At 40.9% G+C, this 18,364-nt stretch overlaps 1 protein-coding gene across 1 annotated transcript in view; it reads left to right on the top strand.

Annotated features, from left to right (window-relative positions):
- Positions 1 to 17,917, top strand: part of LOC101163783 (gamma-aminobutyric acid receptor subunit rho-2) — a 30,795-nt gene extending 12,878 nt beyond the window's left edge. The window contains exons 3-9 of the mRNA XM_004083907.4: positions 1,604 to 1,671; positions 6,208 to 6,431; positions 6,506 to 6,588; positions 8,252 to 8,392; positions 13,050 to 13,202; positions 15,929 to 16,137; positions 16,220 to 17,917. Of these exons, the coding sequence (XP_004083955.1) occupies positions 1,604 to 1,671; positions 6,208 to 6,431; positions 6,506 to 6,588; positions 8,252 to 8,392; positions 13,050 to 13,202; positions 15,929 to 16,137; positions 16,220 to 16,534 (1,193 nt within the window). The 3' untranslated portion in view covers positions 16,535 to 17,917. The remainder of the gene's footprint in view (positions 1 to 1,603; positions 1,672 to 6,207; positions 6,432 to 6,505; positions 6,589 to 8,251; positions 8,393 to 13,049; positions 13,203 to 15,928; positions 16,138 to 16,219) is intronic.
- Positions 17,918 to 18,364: the final 447 nt, after the last annotated feature.

An 18,364-nucleotide genomic window follows, 5' to 3' on the forward strand; every position in this document is an offset into this window, starting at 1 on the left:
AAAAGTGTGTGTCCGGGCAAAGCTCGGACCGCCAGCTCACACAGCAGCTTTGGGGCGGTGTCTGAGCTTTTCAAAGCAGAAATGTCGCTCAGTCCTTAGAAACCGTTCAAACAATCACAGGGATTTGTGTTCCCAGTTGTGTGCCGACAAAATAAAGGCTGATGTTATTCCCACATATTTATGTGCAGCCAGGATGCAGATTGCAGCATTTCCCGCATGGATTTTATGTTCATCAAAGGCTAAATGTTGTTGTTAGCCCGTGTTCTCTCTTAGCCCTGGCTTCTTCTGGCTCCGTTCTTCAACAGAAAAAGCACTGACCACACGGATTAAAATTAAAATGATGAGCGAAGAGGCGCTTTATAATAACCGTAACATTAATAAAAGCACATTTAGAAGATCATCTTGCATATTACAGAGCTGCCAGATATCTATGTATGCAGCCGCTCGGCGGAACTCATTTCCTCTTCCGGTATTTCAAACACTACTGTGCATGTACAAATGATTTATTCTGACCGAAAGTGTGACCCATGTGAACGTTTGTTATAATCGGAAAAAGGTTTTCTGGGCCCCATGTATATGGTTGAATTCTAATCCGACCATTGATCCGATCGACTTATGATGTCGATTCGCACCGTGGCGGGGGCGTGGCATCACAATGGTGTCTCTCCATCGTGATGTCAGTCAGGCATCCCGATGGATGATTGTATTGTCCGTCGGGATGGTATCGTCCATCGGCACAACCCTAACAAGAATTACTATTTTTCATATGTGTAAACCTCACAATTATTATATCTTCTTAAGTGAGAATTTTTCTCCCAATCTGCAGGATGCTTGGTAGTTCCAATAAGAACTGGAATGAGAGGGCAGACCCTCCAGTCATCAGGCTCCTCTTATATAGAACTATGTCTGTACTTCAGTTTAGGAGAAAGAGACCATCTGTGTCTGCACAGCCAGACCTAAAACCTTCCTTTTTGATCAAACCTATAATTGAGATTGACTTAATAACTAGTATTTACATATGCTGCTCAGACTGCTGGGGGTAGTTTCAGGTTTTATGGGGCATTTTTCTCTCTACTCCTCTTGTGTCATTGTTACATACATGGGTCTCTGTCATACAGCTGATGTTCATCTATTTTTCTGTGTGTTTTGTTTGTCTTCTCTAACTGTAGATACCTTTGCTGACTCACTTTCTTCCTCGCTGTAGCTTCATCCGCTCTCAGGATGTGTTTGAATGTCATCTATCATCTGATTACTTGCAGTAACGGTTTTATTTGACCTGCTCAATGGCCTTGTGGAAGCGTGTTTGCCCTGTGACTGGAAGGTTGTGACTTTAAATCCACAGCCGAGTCATAACAAAGATTCTAAAAATGGGACCTGCTTGACACTCATCATTAAGGGGTTGGATTGGGGGGTTAAACCACCAAATATGGTTCCCGAGCGCAGCCGTGTCCCCACTCCCCAGGCAGTGGATCAAATGCAGAGAAATTTAACTCACCTATGTGTGTGACAGCTAATGGGAGTTTAAAATACTTGAAAAAAACAAACACAACCTTGTTAATCTAAAAGCATCATTTTGATGAAGTTTTTCTGATACCCCCTGCAGGACCTGCAGTCCCAGTTGGAGTGGACGTACAGGTGGAAAGTTTGGACAGCATCTCAGAAGTAGATATGGTGAGTGGCTTGTAACATTTCATAACTTGCGTTGCGTTTCTCAGAGTTAATCATAAATTAAGCTCAGAGAAAGAGAAGAATCAGCTGCCCCAAAGGTGACTAGCTGAAGAAAAAACCCACAGGAGTGTGACCAGGTGAGAAGATGACTTTAACCCTTGTCCTATCGTAGATGACCCCACCCTTACAGTGACGTGTTCTCCCTACCATGACAAGGTGGTAAGATTTCATGTAATCCATGGACACCAGTGAAGATCACAAATCATTGAAGAAAAAAGGGTTCAGAGCACTGTCTAGTGGGTCTAGATGACCCAACTCCCAATGTTAAAGTACATAGGATAGCACAAGGGTTACAGGTAAGGCTACGTCATAAAAATGAATCCTCCACAGCTCCTGCTTTGACTCTACAGCCTGTAGAAACATGGAGACAGTAGAGACAGCACAGAAAGGATAAGACACAGAAAGCGTTTCTGTTGGTGGTTGGGGACTCTGCTCTCTCTAAGGTCATGTGTTCTTCTCTACAGAAACTGACTCATGTTTGCAGGGCCGTAATCAGAGCTAAAATACGAGGGCTTGTTGGCAGGAACCATTGGTTTGGCTGGAGGTCAGACTACATTTAATGCCATGTGACATAATTAAACCAACCTTCTGTTCTAGAAAACACAAACTGGATCCAAAACAGTTGTCCTGATGTTGCATAAGATCCTGTTTCAAGGACAAATGAGGATTATATTTAATTTGGATCCCAAAGTTGAGTGTTTAATGACTTTGCAACAAAGAGAGGTAAAAATGGAGGGAGTCCGGTGCTGATTTTGGAGTCAAAAATTCACTAAAACTTATATTTCAGTAAACTATTTATTTTTTAGGGTCTGCAAAAAAGCATTTTAGGGAACCAACCACTTTTACTGTGAAAAAAGAAACTAATGGAGTTAGTTTTGGTGGTTTCTTGAGTTGTTTTGCCTTAATTCTTGGATGGGGATGTGTGAGGGCACAGACAGACACGCATGAAGAAGATTAGCTGAGTTTGTTGGGAGAATTAACTAAAAAAAATCTGAAAAAAGTTGAAGGACTAAATCTAAGGAAGCTAGGCAATCTTAACTGGAAAATGCACAAATCTTCAACATGGATAAATTCCACCTGTGGGAGACTACAGACTCATTACAGAGATTGTTTTGTTTTTTTCTCTCTCTAGAGATCAAACTTGTCTGAGAAAAGGGAGAGCTCATGGATCTTTGCTGGTCAGAGTTCTAAACAAAACAAATAAACAGATGTTCATCCATCCATCCACTCATCCATTCATCCACTCATCCATTCATCCATCCATCCAATCATCCATCCATCCGTTTACCTAAACCGCCACATCCCTTGCGGGTCGTGGGGTTTTCGGAGCCTGTCCCAGCTGCTGTTGGGCGAAGGCGGGGTAGACCCTGAACATTTTTTTTTATTTACTCCAAGCTAATAAACTGTTTTGTGGATCTCATGTAGGGGTCTGACTGTTGTCATAAGGTTTTAATAAAATGGAAAGAGCATTAGGGAAAGAGTCTGTTAATGTCTAAGAGTGGTTGTGTTTTTTTCCAACGTTTTTCTACACCTCACTCTTATGGTACTGAAGTTTGATTTAAAAAAAATTTTGATTATCAGTGGTATCTCAAACTTGTCTTTAACATTTCTTAATTTAGTTTCCAAAAACGTAAGAGATCTGTGTGGAGTTTGCAAGTTCTCCTCGTGCACATGTGGGAACTCCAGTTTCCTTCCACAGTCCAAAAATATGCTTCAGAGGTTAATTCTAACCTTTCCCTAGGTCTGAATGTGAGAGTTCGTGTCTGGGAATGTGTGACCCTGTAACAAACTGGCGACCTATTCGGGGTGGACCCCACCTTCACCCAGCAGTGACTGGGTTAGGCTCCAGCAAACCCTGTGACCCGCAAAGGAATTTAGTGGGAAACTTTATGAAAGCTAACTGTCAAACCATTTTGCTCCTGAATAGTTACAGACATTGTGTGACATTAATGAGAATGTATGTGGACATCAAATATTATTCATCTTCAGTTTCATGAAAAATAATCACAAATTTGTTAAGAATATTTTCTTTCTTTTTCGGTTATAAATTCGGTTATACATTTATTCCCCGACCTCTGTCTCACTGATGCTAAACTGTAAACAGTTAGAGACAAGCGAAAGGATGCCATCAGAGGTTTTATTTTATTTCTAAAGACATTTTTACTCACAGGTGTTTTAACATTAAAGTACCGGTACCAGATAAATGACAACAAAGTTCTGCAGCAAAGAGAGCCAGAACCGTATAACTACTTTCAGACGTTTTAAGAAGCATTTTTGAAACCACTGAGCCCACACCACCACCCCATTTATATAAGGTTTATGTTATGTGTCAAAGAGGTGGGTAAATAGATTTTATTGGTCTGAACCTGAGAGGTGCTTTTCAGAATCAGAATCAGAATCAGAAATACTTTATTGATCCCACACGTGGGAAATTTGTTCGTTACCATAACAACTGACAGGAAAAAAAGAGTAAGAATAATATAAATAAAAATAAAAAAGAGAACAAGGAAAATGTGGTATAATTTAAAGAGCTATTTACAAAACAGTGCAGGTAAAGAGATGTGCAAAAGAAATGTGCAAAAGAAATGTGCAAAATAAAGAAAAGAGAAAAAAAAATGTGCAAAGGTTATCTTCTGCATTGTGAGTTATTGAACAGGGTTATAGTATTTGGCAGGAAGGATTTCTGGTACCGGGCAGTTTTGGAGCGGAGCTGTCTGAGCCTTCTAGAGAAGGACCTCTGCTGTTTGTCCAGAACAGGGTGGAGAGGATACTCTGGGTTGTCCATGATGGATAAGAGCTTGTTCAGTGACCTCCTCTCCATCACTGCTTTAAAGGTTTCCTGTTTGCAGCCAATGACAGAACCCGCCTTCCTGATCAGCTTGTTCAGTCTGTTGGTGTCACTGACTGCAATGCTGCTTCCCCAGCAGACCACGGAGGAGAACAAGGTGGTGGCTACCACAGACTGGTAGAAGATCCCCAGCATCTTGCTGCACACATCAAATGACCTCAGCTTCCTCAGGAAGTAGAGTCTGCTGCAGGCCTTCTTGTACACAGCAGTGCTGTGGCTCCTCCAGCTCAGTCTGCTGTCGATAGTCACACCCAGATATTTGTACTCCTCCACCGCTTCCACATCCCTGCCCAGGATGCAGAGGGGTTGTAAGACTTTTGTGTTTTTTTCGTGTTTAAGAGTCAAAATGTATTTCCTTTGCACATTTTCTCGTTTACTTTGTAGTTTTGGACATCTCACCTTTTTAATTTGTTAATTAACTCCTGGGTGAAAGGTTCGGTAAGCGCCTGCTCACCTGCACTCGGTACTGAGGAGGAGAGGAGATCCGGGGTAGTTTATTTTTGTTGTTGCCATTTTCACACCACTGTATCCCTTCTGTTTTCATTGACACCACCGTTTCTTCCCTCAGTCAGGTTCGTTCATACCAAATTAACCCCATTATTTTCCCCCACTGTTTTTATTAACCCTTGTGCTATCCTAGGCACTTTAACATTGGGAGTTGGGTCATCTAGACCCACTAGACAGTGCGCTGAACCTTTTTTCTTCAATGATTTGTGATCTTCACTGGTGTCCATGGATTACATGAAATCTTTCCACCTTTATCCACCTTTGTCATGGTAGGGAGAACACGTCAATGCAAGGGGGGGGTCATCTAAGATAGCACAAGGGTTAAAAGAAAAATATCAGCTCCTCATGAGGCTTCAACAGGAAATTCGCCTCCACAAAGCTTTTACTGGTAGCACTATCCACCATCTTAAGGTTGTGGTTTCATTTTACAAAAAAAATCTGTTTCTTTAGACAGAAATGGAATTAAAAGAGGGGGCTACCAGCCTTTGAACAGATAGAAGCCGTGTCCCCTGGAATCTTTACCGAAACCACTCTACTCTAATTAAACGCATGGAGGGAATGCATAGCAGGGACTTCAGAAAGCGTCCATCATGAAATAGGATTTCAGCACTCAACTTTAAATCATCTTTCTTTTGTGAACACAGTTATTACTCATCCGCAGGATTCGGAAATGTCCCTCAACTCCTCTTATGCAACAAAAGATACTTAATAGTGTTTGCCAAGAGTACAATGTGTTACTGCGGCCATTATTCCAAAGTGATCTGCTCTTATGTAATGCTGCGAGGAGGAGAAAGGGCAGAGGATGATCCGTGACATGGACCGGCAGCGGGAGAGCAGGACACCCCCTGCCTACATGGCAACAGGCACCACCGAGGTCCCAGAGCGACCAAGGAAATCCTGGACCAATGGAAAGAGCAGATTGTGTTTAGTTAACATATGCTCAACACTTTAACCGACTGTGTGCATTTCAGTCATAAACTGTTGGAATAATCCAGCAGCTCAGGTCGCAGTGATGTAATCCACAGGGAATTCAATAAACCAGAGGAGGCGAGTCTTCATGGTGGCACTTAATCCTCAGGCTGCTTCTCTGTTCTCCTCTTTTTTTTCCTCCGCGGGGCCCTCAGGACTTCACCATGACTTTGTATTTGAGGCACTACTGGAAGGATGAGAGGCTGGCCTTCCCGAGCGCCACTAACAAAAGCATGACCTTCGACGGGCGCCTGGTGAAGAAAATATGGGTTCCTGACGTGTTCTTCGTCCATTCCAAGAGGTCCTTCATCCACGACACCACCACAGACAACATCATGCTGCGGGTCTTCCCGGACGGGCACGTTCTGTACAGCCTCAGGTGAGGAAAGAGAGCAGGTCAGACCTGGTGGGCTTTCAGAAAGTTGAGACATTTACTCTCTTTAACCCTCCCAGGGTCACAGTCACTGCGGCTTGCAACATGGACTTCAGCCGATTCCCACTGGACTCACAGACGTGCACCCTGGAGCTAGAAAGCTGTAAGTTATTATGTACTTAGACATTCTTCTGCTTTCCAAGGGAGATATATTTTGGGGGAAAAAAATCTGCTTTTTCTTTATAAAATATTTAAGGATTTTCGACAGCTTGCTGCTTCAACCAACACCATAAAGCCTAGCAGTAAAGACAAAACGTCATCTTGGCTGTTTCTTCTCTGATCAAAACAATTTTAGTTCTTCGTTTGCCTCGAAATCACACCAGTTCTGCGCCTTCTGAGCTGCAGCACTGAATCAAACCACAAAAACATCATTCCAGAATGAAAGTCTTTAGAAATAGTAAGATCAAATGTCAAAACTGCTGGGACACTCAGTGACTTTCACCCAACATTTCTGCCACCAGTCTCCACTTCTGCCGTAGTTCATTTATTCAATGGAAATAAAGATTTCCCAAGATTTTCCTCCAAGAAATCCCGTATTTTATAGAAGCAAAAAGTTGTGTACTGATAAAAAAAGTTGTGTACTGATAAAAAAAAAGAGAGTGACAACACAAAGGAGATTTGTTCCTATGAAAACATTCAAATAGTCAAACAAAATTAACTATTACACAAAAATAACAAAGTCACGTCCTCCTGAATCTGAACAGGTGTTTGTCATAATTACTAGTGAAAATTTCTTATGTCTGTGCAGGAATCTAGTCCAGCTTTTCTTAGCAGAGCAGCTTGAATTCAGTTTCACTTCTTTGTAAAATTGGGTCACTGTTCTGCTGCAAAGCTGAGAAGGTTTTTATGGCAAAAATCGAATTTATGATTTGATTAGGTACAAAAATCTGTCTAGGAAGTGAAGTTGCCAAGGAGCGTCTCACCATCACACTACCCCCACCACGCTTGCCTGTTTCTCTAAACTTCTTCTTGTTCAATGCTGTTTGTTTAACTGGCGATCTTTTTCTTTGAGATCATTGTGCTTTATATTATTTGGTGATTAGTTTTCTCATCCACTGCTCAGTGCAAACCTAAAATCGGATATTCTCTTTTTCCACCTGACCAAAGTAGCTGATTACAGATGAAGATTTGTAAAACTTAGATGTTTCTTCTTTTTTTTCCAACATTGTTTGGGTAACTTTCAAACCTACTGTAGGATGAGGCTCCTTCAGCCTGCACTGAATCAACTTCCTTTCTGTTATGTCACACTCTACTCTGTTAACCCCTGTTGCTATCTTAGATGACCCCACCCTTACATTGACGCACCATGACAAAGGTGGATAAAGGTGGAAAGATTTCATGTAATCGATGGACACCAGTGAAGATCACAAATCATTGAAGAAAAAAGGGTTCAGAGCACTGTCTAGTGGGTCTACATGACCCAACTCCCAATGTTAAAGTGCTTAGGATAGCACAAGAGTTAATATACATTTTAGGAATTCTTTCTGTGGAAATTTCCAAATTTGGTCAATAGAAGTCCATTTGATCAGCAGCACCAGACTGCTTTATCTTAAAGAGTTCTAAAATCACATCTTTAGCACTGTGGCTCCTTCATAGCTAAGTAATAATGTAATTTTGTCCTGGTTTCAAAAGTAGATGTATTTTGCCTCTTTGTAACTTTTTGCTGAAGGACGTTGCTTTTATAGTTGAACTTTTATCAAAGTGTTTTTGTCGGTTCCTCGGAGGCTGGAGTGCAGACTAACTCACTCCTCTTCGTTTGGATTCAGATGCCTACACAGACGAGGACCTGATGCTCTACTGGAAAAGCGGGGATGAGTCCCTGAGCACAGACGACAGGATCTCCCTGTCTCAGTTCCTGATCCAGAAGTTTCACACCACCTCCAGACTGGCTTTCTACAGCAGCACAGGTACACACACACACATCCGAGTTCACGTGTGCGTGAACATTCATGCATCTGCAGACTCCAGGGCGAGTATGTCTTCAGTTTGAGTTTCTGTGATGAGCTCCATGTCAGGATTTTATGTTAATACCAATAATACTTGAGGGATTGTGTAAATTACATGGTGCTGAATATTGATGAACAGAGGATATGAAATTGAACTGGTCAGGTCTGCTGGCAGAATAATAAAGTTCTGATCATTCAAATGTATCACACTGAAACTAATGAAAAGCACAAAAATATGCTAATCACCTCATCTTTGTGACCCAAGTTTGACTCCAATCCCATTCCATGCTAAGACATTTTTCTGGCTTGGGATATTTTCTTTTTTATTTAAATGTCTTCATCTGTTTTGGTTCACGTCTCTGAACTTGGGAGGATTTTTAAAGTGTCAGTTTTTAGGTTTTCATTTCTAACACATTTGCTGTTATTTCTGCAAAGTTTTGTCTTTGGAATGTTGTGGAAATTTCTGAAGCTGATCCAGACAGGCGAATTAAAAAACAAAACAAAAAAAAAAGCTACAGTTGCTTCTTGGGTCACAGACACAGGTTTCGTTTAGCGCCCAGGAGTTTCTGTGTCACCAGCCTTCAGGGAACACAGAACTGCAGACATAACCCTCATTCTCTTCCACACCAAGGGGTGGGCAATTCCAGACCACACCAGCCAGTGTGTCTGCATGTCATCCAGGTATCATTGCTCTACTCACAGCTGATTACCTGAATCAGGTGTGTCCAGCCAATCAGAACATCCCAGATCAGTGAATGTTGGCAAACAAGCAGGAATGCAGCCCTCAGCATCCATCCCTGTCTATTGTCTACTATTGTCTATTGGCTGAATGTTTTAAGTGACTTTTTAGAACAGTTACAGAAGATCAATCTGGTTTCTCAGAAAATGATCTAAAACAGGAAAAGATGGATTGAAACATTTGACACACGATCTATTGGACGCCAATAAAATTGTAAAATCTTTGACATACTGGCTCTAATTTGAGTCTGAATCAGCATGAAAAAGTTACTCAGTGTCACTGCCTAACAGCCAAATCTATTTCAAAATATTTCAGAAGCATGTTGCTGATGATAGAACTATGGAGATTGTTCCAGCCAGTGACCAGCGGGGGAGTTCTCACTTCTGACAGGGAAGGGAAAGGGGGGTGGGGTTGTTCCTCGCCAACAGTCACAACTCAGAGGTGTCCTAACAAACGACAAAGGTTATTATGATTTTGCCTAAAAACTGCATAATTTTAATTAAAAGACCACCGGGAGCACTTTTACAATACAAAAGATGATCAGAGGGGGACCTGACAGGTAAATTTGTATTTTTATTTCATAAATTGAAATTGCAACCATCAGGTGCGTGTTTAACCCTTGTGCTATCCTCGCCACTTTAACGTTGGGAGTTGGGTCATCTAGACCCACTAGACAGTGCTCTGAACCTTTTTTCTTCAATGATTTGTGATCTTCACTGGTGTCCATGGATTACATGAAATCTTTCCACCTTCATCCACCTTTGTCATGGTGGGGAGAACACGTCAATGGAGGGGGGGGTCATCTAAGATAGCACAATCATGATAGTTTCACTAAACATGTCTGACACTTGGTAATCAATCTTAAGTCAGTCCTAAATGAAAAGATTTGTACCAAAGAAGGTTATTTTAAAAATTTGGAAAAAGAAAAGGCATCAATTCAACAAATTTTTGTTAATTTTTGTTAACAAAAACAATACTTTCAGAAAAGAAGAAGTTAAGCAGGTCTAACCAAAAAAAAAAACAAAAAAAAAAAACAATACTTGGTATAAAGTTTAAGTGTTTGCAGCCAGATGTTTTCTGTGGTCTACTCCAAAAGTTTTCCTGGAAGCTCTAAGTTTATGAGAGAGGTCAAGCTGAGTTGACGAGTTATTCCATAAAAAGCCCAACCTCAGGCATGAGGGCCCCTCCTTGCTGTTTGTCACAGCGGGCTCCTGTCACGTGGAGTCATGCTGTAAGCCAACCTGGAGCAGCTCAGTCCAGCTGTTGCAGAGCTCCAGCAGAATTATGTAAAACTGATATACTTTATTTGCTGGGTATTATCTCAGCACAGAGGCTCATTGCTAATATTAATCCTTTTTATGACCTTACCCAAATGGGATTGTTGTTTTGTTGGCAGTAAGGAGACCTGAGATCATGCTGATCCTCAGGTGCAGCAGCTGGACTCAGATGGGCGGTTGGATGGTTCATCACAGTTTTTGTTCTGTCCTCAACTCTTGCGTTTCTGCTTTTTCTCATTTTCAGAACGAACTCTTCACCTGTCACACCTGCAGGGCAGCAAAGCGGAATTTTCCAGTTTCACAAACGTTAATTGAGACACTTTAAGCTTTTTTTTTTGTCCACAGCATATTTAAATGAAACAAAAGTAAAAATGTTATCAAACTAAAACCACAGCAGAGACATCCCTCAGTGGATATTTTGAAGAAAATCCAATTACTCCAAAGACTACCAAATCTTCACTGCAAATTTATGTTTGTAGAACCTTCAAATTCTCAAATGAAACTTTTTTAAGATTGATTGTTCTCCAGATGCTGCAGTGCGGTGGGCCTAAAGTGCAGATTACTCAATACATTAATGTTCACAATGATCACACATTAATGATTAGCACTGACTGCAAATGTTTCTTTTCTCTTTGAAGCATCATCAACCTACGTGTTCAAAATCGTTTTTCTCTTTCACGCGGATCATTTTCTCGGAGACACGCACAGCCGTCCGTCTTTGCTCAATAATCCACGTTAAAGCCAGTTTTTCTGATTCTTTATTTGCCTTCTTTGCATCTCCACCAGGAGAGACAGCCACTATTGGAAGATACGTTGATCCTGATATAAAAGGCCACTGGGAACCCTTTAACAAGATATCAAAAACTGATTGAAGTGGAACCTTAAACATTTTTGAATTGTTTCAGAACCTCAGATTTAGAAAGTGTTAAGACCACACGTGTCAAACTCAAGGCCCGCGGGCCAAATGTGGCCCGCCATGTCATTTTATGTGGCCCACGAGAACATAAATGTTAATTTCTTAAAATAAAAAATAAAAATTGGTGTGTATTTATTCATATCTAGGGGGAATCAGACTTGAAATTTCGGATTGGGTAACTATACATTTGGATTTAAACACTGTCCATATAATCTAACCTGACAAAATCAAATGTAAAAGGATTTATGCTAAAGTAACAAGCAAACATATGTTTTCTATGCAACTGGAATTGTCACTTTAAAAAGGTATAATAAGTAAATAATGAGTTATTTAACATTGAGCTGTTGCATTTATTTTTCATTACATTTAGTCACATGTATAAGTTATATCTGGCCCTTTGAGGACAGACACTACGCTGATGTAGCCCTCAGTGAAAAGGAGTTTGACACCCCTGGGATAGATGGATACTTTTATTCATGCAAAGTCACATGAAACTTCCACTTGTACGCAGACACCCACGCAGACACACACAGACACACACAAAAACCACTCGAGACAACAGAGTTTTTCTTCGTTATATAATTATTACAGTTATAGAAGTTGCCAAAAGAAGAGCAAACAGCATGAAATAAACAAGCTGGAGTCATAAACTGCAGGGAATTCTTCCAAACAACAAGTCCAAAGATCCAAATTAGCCTCAAATCTCAAAAGAGAAGCAACCTGAAACCCTATGGGCTTCACCAGTTTAGAAAATATCTTGATTAGTCAAACTGCCGACATAATTGAACCCACCCACTGGCACCTTCAGCAATAAGTGAGGCTAACTTACAAAAGTTTTTAAAGGCTGTGTGCATTTAGAAAAGTCAAAATCATCAACAGGGAAAAACTCTTGGAGGATTTCATCTTTTTTTTTTTTTATTAGAGTTCAGAGCAAAGCAAATCTTCCATATTTTTCATTCTTCAGTTGTTATGTCTATGCTGTGTGAATCATTAAAAAAAGGTTTGATTGCAACTTGACAGAAACCCAAGAGAAGTTTTGGCTGAAAATCTCAATCTGTCTGTTTCCCCTGAACACGTTTACGGATCATGTTTGTATCTTGTGACTCTGCAGGTCCAGAAGTTCACTGTCTGTTTCTTGAACCTCTATGACTTTGGCACATCTGTCCCGATCTTTTTGGTTTGTTTTATCTGTGATCTTCCCGGCTTGATGGTTTGAATTCTCTTCTAAACACAGTCCTGGGGGGAAGTTGTCAGAAAGAGGTTAAAGCTACTCCTCTTTTCTAGGATGATTTTGGTTGTTTTTGCTAAACGCAAACATGTCTGCCGGCTCTTCTTGCCCGATGGCTGATGTTGGTGTGAAATCTTTCTGGTTACACAGTGGAAGAAAACATGAGCTGTTCACTCTGACAGAAACGATTTCATTCAGCAAATCCTTTTGTTGTTGTTCCTCCTCTTCCTCTGAGAAATACTGTTGATCTTAAACTGGAACACACCACAAGACAATTTCAGTTATTCCTCCCCCCCATGACCAATCATCTGTTTTATCTGTTTCTGTTGATGCACCTTATAAAACATATACATGTTAATTTTTTTCTCTTTGCATTGATATGATTTTTAATGTGACTGTAGAGCTGCTATCTTCATATCTTTAAAAAATTTTTGTTTATTTCTTTATGTTTCCTCCAGGCTGGTACAACCGTCTGTACATCAACTTCACTCTGCGGCGGCACATCTTCTTCTTCCTGCTGCAGACGTACTTCCCTGCCACCCTCATGGTCATGTTGTCCTGGGTGTCCTTCTGGATCGACCGCCGGGCCGTCCCGGCCAGAGTCTCCTTAGGTATGATCAAATTCTCAATTTTATTGTTTTTTTGAGGGAAAGCACAAGAATGAAGCACAACCTGTCTGAAATAAATCAAGGGGAACCAAAACTACAGCCCAATTCCCACAAGAGGACCTGAAAGTAACAATGGGGTGTTTAAATTATGGTCAGTTTTTTAGCATCAAAGCTTTGAATGAAGAATATTTACTTTCTGTTACCTTTAATGTGGTTATTTTTAACCAAGTTAAACTCACCTTAAATTGGAAACGTTGTCAAAAACTGTTGAAGTGTGTTACTCTTCAGTTATGAATCCAATCAAAAGCTTTGTAAAAAGGAAAACAGGCCTTGTTGTGTGTAGTGAGGAGAACTGATAAATGGATCCTGGCAGTGTCAGTAGTTTAATGATACGATGGAAAGAATACTATGAAGAGTGGATGAATGAAGAAAGTGAGCGAGAACAACGAACAGATGAGGTGAGTGTGGCTGAGCAGGAAGCAACAAAGATCAGTAAGGGTGAAGTGAGAGGGGCATTAAAGAGAATGAAGAGTGGAAAGCTACTTGGTCCTGATGATTTATCTGTGGAGGTATGGAAGTATCTAGGAGGATGCCACTGGAGTTTTTGACTGGGTTGTTTAACAGGATTTTAGGTGGGGAGAAGAATCCTGAGGAATGGAGGAGAATTGTGTTGGTGCCCATTTTTAAGAATAAGGGAGCTGTGCAGAGTTGTGGCAACTACAGAGGAATAAAGCTGATGAGCCATACAATGAAGTCATGGGAAAGAGTAACTGAAGCTAGACTAAGAGCAGAAGTGAACATTTGTGAGCAGCAGTGTGGTTTTATGCCAAGAAAGAGCACAACTAATGCAATATTTGCTTTGAGGATGATGATAGAGAAGTACAGAAATGGTCAGAGAGGGGCCACACTTTCTTTGTAGATCTGGAGAAAGATTATGACAGAGAAGAACTCTGGTATTGTATGAGGAAGTCTGGAGTGACAGAGAAGTATGTTAGAGCAGTGCAGTACATGTAGGAGGACAGTGGTGAGGTGTGCTGTAGGAGTGGCAGAGGAGTTCAAGGTGGAGGTTGAATTGCATTAGGAATCAGCTCTGAGCCCTTTCCTGTTTGCAATGGTGATGGACAGGATGACAGATGAGGTTACACAGGAATCACAATGCACTATGATGTTTGCAGACGACACTGTGATTGTACTGAGAGCAAGAAACAGGTGAAGGTGAAGCCAGAGAGGTGGAGGTTTGGTCTGGAAAGGAGATAAATTAAGGTTAGAAGGAGCAAGACAGAGTACATGTGTGTGAATGAGAGGAACCCAAGTGGAAGAGTGAGGTTACAGGGAGATAAAGATGGAGGAGGATTTGAAGTATCTTTGGTCAGCACTCCAGAGTAATGGAGAGTGTGGAAAAGAAGTGAAGAAGCAAGTGCAGGCAGGTTGGAATGGGTGGAGAAAAGTGTCAGGTGTGATGAAAGGAAAGGTGAAACAACTGTGGTGAGAGCAGCCATGATGTTCAGCCTAGAGACAGCAGCACTGAGGAAAAGACATTTACAGAGATGAGACAGTGACTTTATTGGTAGAGCAACACAGAGTCTGGCAAGAGGTCTAGAGCAGTGGTATCCAACCTCTTTCAGGGTTTTTCAGTTTAATGTCAGACAATATTTTCCCGGATCGGTCCCTCGTGGTACCGAAGTTTGCGTTTAAAAGTTTTGAGCTTCAGGTTTCTTAAAAACCTATTTTTTAAAATAAAATGCTACTACAAAACATTTTGTTTAAAACAAATCTAAAAACGTTGGTAGAGTTTTTTATTTGTGTATGTATTTATTTTTACATATGATGAAGATTCAATGAAACAAAGTTGTTGATTTGCAGAAGTTGCTTCTGATTTCGAAATAATTCAACAAAAGCAACATTACTTTTTTTTCATAGAACACCATCATAACACTGAGAACTCAACTCAGTCTCTGATTCTCTTTCAGGGAAAAAAGATTTATCATATTTCCTGATATCATATATTATATATTTCCTGAGACGAACATTTTCTGTACTAAAGTTTGTTAACAGATGCCTGCCTAATTCATCCTTATTGTAGAATTCGAAACAACTTTATTTGATTGAATCTTCATTCAATCCTTATTTAACACGTTAGTGGCTGGTGTAAACTTAAACTCTGTGATGAAGATTTTCCCTTTTTACGTCAAAGTGGATGCAAACAACCAGATGCTGACTTTAGCTGCTGACAGATTTTGAAGGTGTGATGGATAAATAAAGCAAAATAAAAACACAAAATTACAAAATTAAATATAATAATAAACATGAATCCGCTGTGAATCAACTTTATTACGACTGAAACATTTCAGAGATGCCGTGTATCGGGCAGAGCAGCTTCTGGTACCTGGGAAGAACTGTCTCAATAAATCCATATTTGGAGGAAAACTCCTGGTTTTGACTGTAATTAGCAGCTTTATTTTCTTTGAAGTTGAAGCCTCTTCTTCAGTTTCTTCACGGACTCTTTTCTCCCAAAAGAAACTTTCCAAATCCGTTTTATTCTTTCATTTTTGTTAGCTCTTAGGCGTTGAGCTTCCATGTTTGCGTCCGAGCAGCTGCTTAAAGTCACGTGACGTGTCAAGACAGACGGATGTAGTTTTTAAAGTTACTGGGATGCATCAGATGCACCTGTAAACATAACATGTCCACTCTGCAAACGCATGAGCTTGCCTTGTGTCTATGTGCTCCAGGTATAACCACGGTGCTCACCATGTCCACCATCATCACTGGAGTCAACGCCTCTATGCCCAGAGTGTCCTACATCAAAGCTGTGGACATTTACCTCTGGGTCAGCTTTGTCTTCGTCTTCCTCTCGGTGCTTGAATACGCAGCTGTCAACTACCTGACAACAGTGAGGGACGGTAAAGAACGCAAGCTTAGAGAGAAAGTGAGACAACAGGTACAGCCAGGTGCAGAAATGTTCATATTGTAGATGCAAATGTTTTAGCTTGCCGTTACCTCCCTGTCTCCTCTTCATGCAGTCTCAAACACTCCCCTGTGCTTGTGGCATGCCCCACACAAAGACCATGATGCTGGACGGGACCTACAGCGAGGCGGATGCAAACAGCCTGGCGGGGTACACCCGAGCGTCCATGCCAGCCGAGGACGCTTCAGACAAACAGGAGCAGATGGTGGTGCACCTTGCCTTGGACAATGAGTCCAACGGGACCAAGAGGAAGGGCATCCGCAGCTTCAGGATCATCGAGAACACCCACACCATTGACACTTACTCTCGCATGATCTTCCCAGGCGCCTACATCCTGTTTAACCTCATCTACTGGTGTGTGTACTGCTAATGTCCACGCGAAACAAAAAGTTTTCCATAAGTTTGGAGGAGTTGTTACCGGCCTGTTCTGGACAGGGTGCCTGGGGAATAATCTAGTCTTCTTCACCTGTTGGACGAGATCTCTTTAAAAATGATTTCTATCATGTCACGATGTTGGCGTCCCCCACTCATGACTTATTTTTTATTGGCCTAATAGTCTCTTGTTTCTATTGCCAACTTGCAAAACATTTTCCAGTAAAAGAGCTAACCGTGCTGAAGGTGGCATCACCAAATGTTGATTTCCTGCCTGATGTGGAGATGTTTTTGCTCGTTTTTTTATGTTTTAACATCTTCCACAAAACTGCAGGAATAGGTTACCTCCCTCAGATTCAGCTAAAGATGTATTTGGTGCATTAAAGTCTGTTCTCCTTAGAGCACAGATGTAAATATTTTAAGAAGCAACCAATTAGAAATGCTCTTGAAAAATGTGATTCCATTTAGGTGAGGTAGCTCTGGGGCTTTGCCGTCGCTCATACTGGCACAGTGTCAGGCTTCAATGGGCTCAGAAACGGACTGGCTGAGCCATTGGCTTAATTTAACAAGCTCCTGTCATTTTCTTTCTTGACAAATGTCTGCCATTTTTATATTGAAAGGTCAATACATATACATCAGGTATAAGAAGTTCACTTGGCTCCTGTTTTCTGACTCAAATAAATAATAAAGTCTCTATTTACAATCTGCAAATGGTATTCAGCAAATATTAAAATGAATAACATAAAAATGAACATGAGGTTACAGTAAAGCAGAAGTGTGTTTGGCTTACCTTTTCTTAACCATCAGACCTCAAGAATTGTAATAATCAGTTCATGTTTTGCTTGATTTGTAATGATTGTTGTTTGTTCATGGGAAAAGATAAAAAACAGAAAATTATAAGAAGCTTTTTTTTGGCACTTCTTGTTTTTTTTTAAAACAAAAAAATTAAATCTCCACACTTTCAGTGGAAACCACAAATAAAAATAAAACGACTACCCATAATTTACAGGGGAACACACTTTCACACAGTTGATAAAGGTCTCCACATTTGACCCATCCCTTGCTTTTAGCAGCAACAGCATCACACTTTTGAAGTCAGACAGACGGCCTGCCTGTCTTGATGCATCAGTAAACAGCAATGTGTCCTGACTGCCGTACAGTAGTGGGAGTGTTTGTTAAGTAGGCCCACTCCCACTACAGTTAAGTTCATTTTAAGCTGGGTATGCTATGCTTTACGCCAAGAACATCCACACAGTAAGCTAACATGTCTTTCCATCAGAGATGATAGAGATATTCGGAATCAAGTGATTCCCAACAAACATTTTCTGAATGGCAACCACAAGGCTGCTGCAAGAGTTTGCTAATAAAGTTCAAGCTTTGAGATATGGATCTGAGGTGGATCTTTATGGCCTGAGATTTAGTCCTGTGTGCATCCGCCCACTGCCTGTGTGTCTCTACCTCATTGTCTCCACTCGCCTGTTGTTCCTGCTTGTGACAAGACCTGCCAAAAATAATAAGCCTGCAGCGTGATGTGGCTGCTCTTGTCTCGGCAACCTTGGGATTTGAATGAGACACATAAATGTTTGAGTCTATCACCCGTCTAATGAAGCGATAAGTGGGCCCATTAGCAGGCTTCTTTCTTGAGCAGCAGTTTGACTGCACTGACATTTCAATTAAAGTGGCAGTAAATGCTGCTGCATAATCTGAGTCAAGGACTGATGTTTGCTCCATTCTGGATGGTTGTTGCCATGCAAGGAATTAAAGCAACACCACAGTCTATATTCAGCTGTTCAACAAGTTTAGAATCGCCAAAAAAAGTGAACAACAT

This window comes from Oryzias latipes, chromosome 24 (assembly GCF_002234675.1).
Source record: "Oryzias latipes chromosome 24, ASM223467v1".
In the NCBI taxonomy this organism is placed as follows: Eukaryota; Metazoa; Chordata; class Actinopteri; order Beloniformes; family Adrianichthyidae; genus Oryzias; species Oryzias latipes.